The sequence below is a fragment of the Dipodomys ordii genome, unplaced genomic scaffold (genome assembly GCF_000151885.1).
Source record: "Dipodomys ordii isolate 6190 unplaced genomic scaffold, Dord_2.0 Scaffold168, whole genome shotgun sequence".
Lineage (NCBI taxonomy): Eukaryota > Metazoa > Chordata > Mammalia > Rodentia > Heteromyidae > Dipodomys > Dipodomys ordii.
Window position 1 is genome coordinate 3,813,668 of NW_012267384.1, and position 5,485 is coordinate 3,819,152.

General features: G+C 37.8%; 1 protein-coding gene across 1 annotated transcript in view; it reads left to right on the forward strand.

Moving 5' to 3' along the window:
* The window catches only part of Prkd1 (protein kinase D1), a 182,699-nt gene extending 177,749 nt beyond the window's left edge, over positions 1 to 4,950 (forward strand). Inside the window, exons 18-19 of the mRNA XM_013033449.1 lie at positions 3,515 to 3,600; positions 4,448 to 4,950. Coding sequence (XP_012888903.1) covers positions 3,515 to 3,600; positions 4,448 to 4,666 — 305 coding nt within the window. The 3' untranslated portion in view covers positions 4,667 to 4,950. The remainder of the gene's footprint in view (positions 1 to 3,514; positions 3,601 to 4,447) is intronic.
* Positions 4,951 to 5,485: the final 535 nt, after the last annotated feature.

Here is a 5,485-nt window from a genome sequence, read left to right on the forward strand (position 1 = left end):
TCTTTTGAGGAACCTCCATACTACTTTCCAAAGGGGTTGAACAAGTTTACACTCCAACCAACAATGCAGTAAGGTTCCCTTCTGTCCACATCCCCTCCAACATCTGTTCTTGATTATAGCCAATGTAACTAGGGTGAGGTGGTATCTCAATGTTGTTTTGACTTGCATTTCTTTTATGGCTAGAGAGGTTGAGCATTTCTTCATGTGTTTATTGACCATCCTTCTTTCTTCTTCAGAGAAGTTTCTCTTTAAGTCATTAGCCCACTTCTTTATCGGACAGTTGTTTCTTTGAGGATTTGTTGTTGGGGGATTTAATTTTTTGAGTTCCAAGTATATTTTACATATGAGACCCTTGTCGGTTGTATGGCTAGTGAAGATCTTTTTCCAAGCCGTGGGCTTTCTATTGCTCTTGCTAGCTATGTCCTTTGCCATGCAGAAGCTCTGCAACTTTATGCAATCCCAAGGCTGTACAGGGGACTGAATGAAAGACAAGTGAAAGAACTAAGATAAGGTTAAGGGAAAACACTGGGACTGAAGACTTTAAGAGTGTCACATAGAAGAGTCAGTTCTTTATATCTACAACACAAATAGGACTAGTGAGGGTAAGCTGTAAGAGGCTAATTTTTTAAGTGTAAATAGAATATTAATTAAAGGTGAAGACTTACTACACTCTCATAGGATCTCTGGAGGCGGGGAAGGCAAGAGACTCTACCTTTTGCCTTTGTAATTAGATTGGTAGCTCATCAGGGCCAGTGCTTCATAATGATAAACCTTTGATTTCCCTAATCAATTACCAGCAGTAATTACTCAGGTAAAATCTGGTGAATGGTAGGTTAGTGATTGGCTTATACGTGTGAGGAAGGAACTCTTTACGGTATGAGTATTGTAGCAGTTTGGACATGGCTGATAAAGAGAACTTGAAAACAGGAAGGGAAGGAGAGAGAAAGAGATAAAGAAAAGGGTGACAGGAAAGGGAAAATGAAGGAAAGGAAAGGGAGTGAAGGAAAGGAGAGGACAGGAAGGGAGACATTACATCTCTTTACAAAAATAGATTTAGTCAAAGGCATTTGAATGGTGCGTTCATTTCATGCTAAGTTGTCTGAGACTTAATAAAGATGCTTTGAGAGTTTTCGAAACAGTGACAAGTAAGTGTATACTCTTCAGTAACAATAATGGACCTCTTTTTTCTCAGTAATCTCAAGGTCCCAATATCCAACTACAAGTTCTAACATTTCATATTAAATTATTTCTGATTTGTGGTTTTAAGAGCTCCAGACCGTATTAATACACACATTTATGCATACACATATCACCTCTAGTTCTCTTCTGATGTCCTAACCTGCTTTCTCTTGAAGGCACAACATTGCTTTGCTGTGCGTATTCTGTTCTCAAGGATATCATGGCATAGTTTGACTTAGGATTTATGCTTCATTCAGAAGAACCATTTTCCTTCTTCACATAGTCCATTTCTTTCCAGCCACTTCTACCTTCTCCTCTAGCAGTATTTCCCACCCCATTAGGCGGTGTAGTTCACTGCTGGTGCCCATTTGGGCACTAACCAAACCTTTTATGGAGTTACTGTACCCCTACCTGCCTAATTACAGAATTCAAAGCAGAACTAGTGAATTAATAACGTGTATTTATTCCCTGCAGCGTCTGGGGTAGTGTAATGCTGCAGCGTGCTTACAGTAGTATGCAAGCTTTCTCTTCACCCCTCATCCTCCAGCAGCCAGAATGGAAGGTGCACTTTACTCACCAGTGAGTAAATCATGTGAATGGCTGTTTTAAAGCATATGCCCAATACACAGCTCACAGAGAGAACTATACTTTCAAAAGCTCTCTGAGAACACATGCTTGGAATTTGAAATTGTACTAAGTATTGTGTTTTCTCAGGAATCCTAGCTGAAGCAAGATTGTAGAGGCACACATGTGTGCCACTGCATTGATTGCCTCAACCAAAGAATTCTCTAATGTTTGATCCTACAACTCTTCAGTAGGGGCAAAAACTTGTATATTAGTACCAAAGCTGTATAATTCTAGATTAACAGAACACACTAGAAGTCACTTCTCATGGCTGATAGCAAGGAAGATTCTGAATCATTCTGGGTCAGTGTGACAATCTTAGTGTCTCTGCTTCAGGCAATAGTCTGTATTTTCAGATCCATGTAGGTTGAGGCTAACCAAACAATGGAGTAATCAGTAGTGTCTGTCAAAGTTCTCTGTGGTTGTGAAAGTTAGTTAATTCTCATTTTTTAAAAAAATATGGCTGAGCACCAGTAGTTCATGCCTGTAATCTTTGCTACTCAGTAAACTGAAGTCTGAGGATCATGGTTCTAAACCAGCTCATCAGGAAAGCTCATGTCTCCAATCAACCACCTAAAAAGCCAGAAGTGGAGCTGTGGTTCAAGTGTTAGAGTGCCAGACATGAGCAAACAAAACCTAATGCCTAAACCCTGAATACAAGCCATAGTACTGGCACACAAAAGAAAATCAAACAAAATCTGCCTATTTGTCTACAGTTTTTTATTGCTAAATTCATTCCTCAGATCTGATGGTCAGGGTGGGTCAAAGTGAGAATTAAATGTCTGAAATGTATGTGATTTCACCATGTTGACACATTTTACTTAGTTCTTTTGTAGAAGAAAATGAGAAAAGCAACAAATATCAAAGTATGTAAGAATAAGTAAAGTGTAAGAGTGATTTAATAATGAACTATGAACGGTGTAGGCTGAAGAAATAATTTCTAGAGGAGGGTAAGAACTCCATCCCATGGTGCTGTGGTAATTGGAATGTTTTATAGACAACTCTAAAAACAAAGTGATTTTTTCTTCCTACATCCCATGAATAGCTGTCCAACTAAAGGTAGGGCATTATACCAGCTGAATGGACTGCAGTTCTAAGTCCTCTTGAGAAAACTCCTTCCCCAACAAAAGTCAGTGAAGGTTGATATAATACAAAGTAAAGACAAAAATGCTTTGCTTTGGACCATTCATTTTCTTTAGTTAACTATGTTACCCTAAAATATCCATGTTATACCGTATTTTTCCATATATCATATCCAAGTGTTGTAATTTAATTCAAGACTAGGAAAGCAATTAGGTATATTGAAATTAAATGCATTTTGCATTAAATAATAAATGTTTTATCTTGAATATTAGTTTAACTTGACTTTAGTATAAGACATAATTAAATGACATATATTTAATGAACTTCAGGCACTTTTAATATCTGAAATAAAGTAATATTAAATATCAGACCAATGAAAATTCACACCAAACTCACATAGATTCTACTACTAATAATGCTTAGTTATTTCTACCTTTATTTTTATAATACCCAAAATTAAATGAGGAGCGAGGCTTTAGAATTCTTGAGAACTCGTTTTCCAAGTCTGAATAACTGCTACCGTCCCTGCGTTTAACTCTAAAACTGCCAATGTGGTAGAAACTGTAAATGAATTATGCACTTGTTTTGTATTTGTCATTTATTTTTTCCCAATAATTAATCTTTTCAGCCATTGACCTAATCAATAATTTGCTGCAAGTAAAAATGAGAAAGCGCTACAGTGTGGATAAGACCTTGAGCCACCCTTGGTTACAGGTAAAATGAGTCACTTATTTTTCTCCATTGTATGAGTTTCCAAATACTTAGAATAATTCAGTTCCCACTGTAGAAATCTCCTGTCACATTTTCAAAAGTGTATTTATCCTAATATTAATGCATTTCCCAAAGCACATGCAATCTCCTAGGAGTTACTAACAGTCTTACATTTCTAAACCTCTCTTGTTCTAACAGGAAATTTGACAGAGACAGATGTGGGACACATGCACACACACACACACACACACACACACACACATATGCAGTTTTACTTTTTTAATCCCAAGGATCATAACAGAACTCAGACGACCAGATTTCACAAGCATCTGTATTGTGATCTTGATCAATGTCCCAACAGATGCCCATCTAGTCATGCCCTGTACTCATTTAGAAGCTCATTTGTTTTTAAATCCTGAGGGTTATTCTGCATGGATACAAATAGATGTAAATGCAAAGTGTGGACATGTATTCTCTTAAATATTAGTTATTTTTCACGTTGACCTGACCTGAAAGTTTAGAAAAAATGATACCCTGAAATCCTGAAGGAATATTTTGTAGGCATGAATTTCCAAAAGAATGTCAACATCCTGGTTGCTTGACTACGAGCATTGATTAGCCACCTTTTCAGCTATTAGCCACCTTTTCATATAAGTGCTTGTATTTTCAAAGGTTAAACTAAGGATGGCCTCAGTACTGATGCTGTCTCTTGAGGACATGTGACAAATAATGCCACGCTATTAGACTGGAAGAGAAAAGATAACTCACAGTGGTGGGAGCTGACAACCTAGTAGTCCGTGTGTTGAGTTGTAGTGATCTCTGTGGGTAATATTTTGGACTGTTTCTGCAGGACTATCAGACCTGGTTAGATTTACGAGAGCTGGAATGCAAAATGGGAGAACGCTACATCACCCATGAGAGTGATGACTCGAGGTGGCAGCAGTATGCAGGAGAGCAGGGGCTACAGTACCCCCCACACCTGATTGATCCAAGTGCTAGCCACAGTGACAGTCCTGAGACTGAAGAAGGAGAGATGAAAGCCCTCAGCCAGCGTGTCAGCATCCTCTGAGTTCCATCCCTTCTAATCTGTCAAAACACTGTGGAATTAATAAATACATACGGTCAGGTTTAACATTTGCCTTGCAGAACTGCCATTATTTTCTGTCAGATGAGAACAAAGCTGTTAAACTGTTAGCACTGTTGATGTTTCTGAGTTGCCAAGACAAATCAACAGAAGCATTTGTATTTTGTGTGACCAACTGTGTTGTATTAACAAAAGTTCCCTGAAACACTAAACTTGTTATTGTGAATGATTCATGTTATATTTAATGCATTAAACCTGTCTCCACTGTGCCTTTTGCAAATCAGTGTTTTTCTTACTGGAGCCTCATTTGGGTCAGAGACAGAACCTGTCCATGCAGTTGTTGTGTTTGGTATGTCCTATTCATGTTGATGTAAGCAAACTCTTGAAGAGTCGATTATTACCAGTGTTCTATGAACAATTCAAAACACATGGGGAAACAGAAAGTTGGAGGTGAAAGGATATAAAGATACAATCACCTGGAAGTGTTACTGTATGGGTTAAAATCTTTTGTCTGCCTGGTGTGCCTCAATATACCGTAACTCAAGTAAGCACACCTAGGAACGCAGAGCCTATTGCTCTTAAGCCTAAATGCCTTAGAAATGTAAACTGCTATATACAAACAGTATGTTCCTTTCTTAAAATACTCTGCTGTACTGTGGGAAAACAGCAGCTCAGAAACCTTTGGCCTTTTGTGTATTTTTCAATAATAAATAAATATTCTTGTCAAAATATGTGACCCTCTGATTTAATTATTTCTTGTTTCTTTTATTTGTCACCCATACTATTGTTTTCTGGACAATTCAG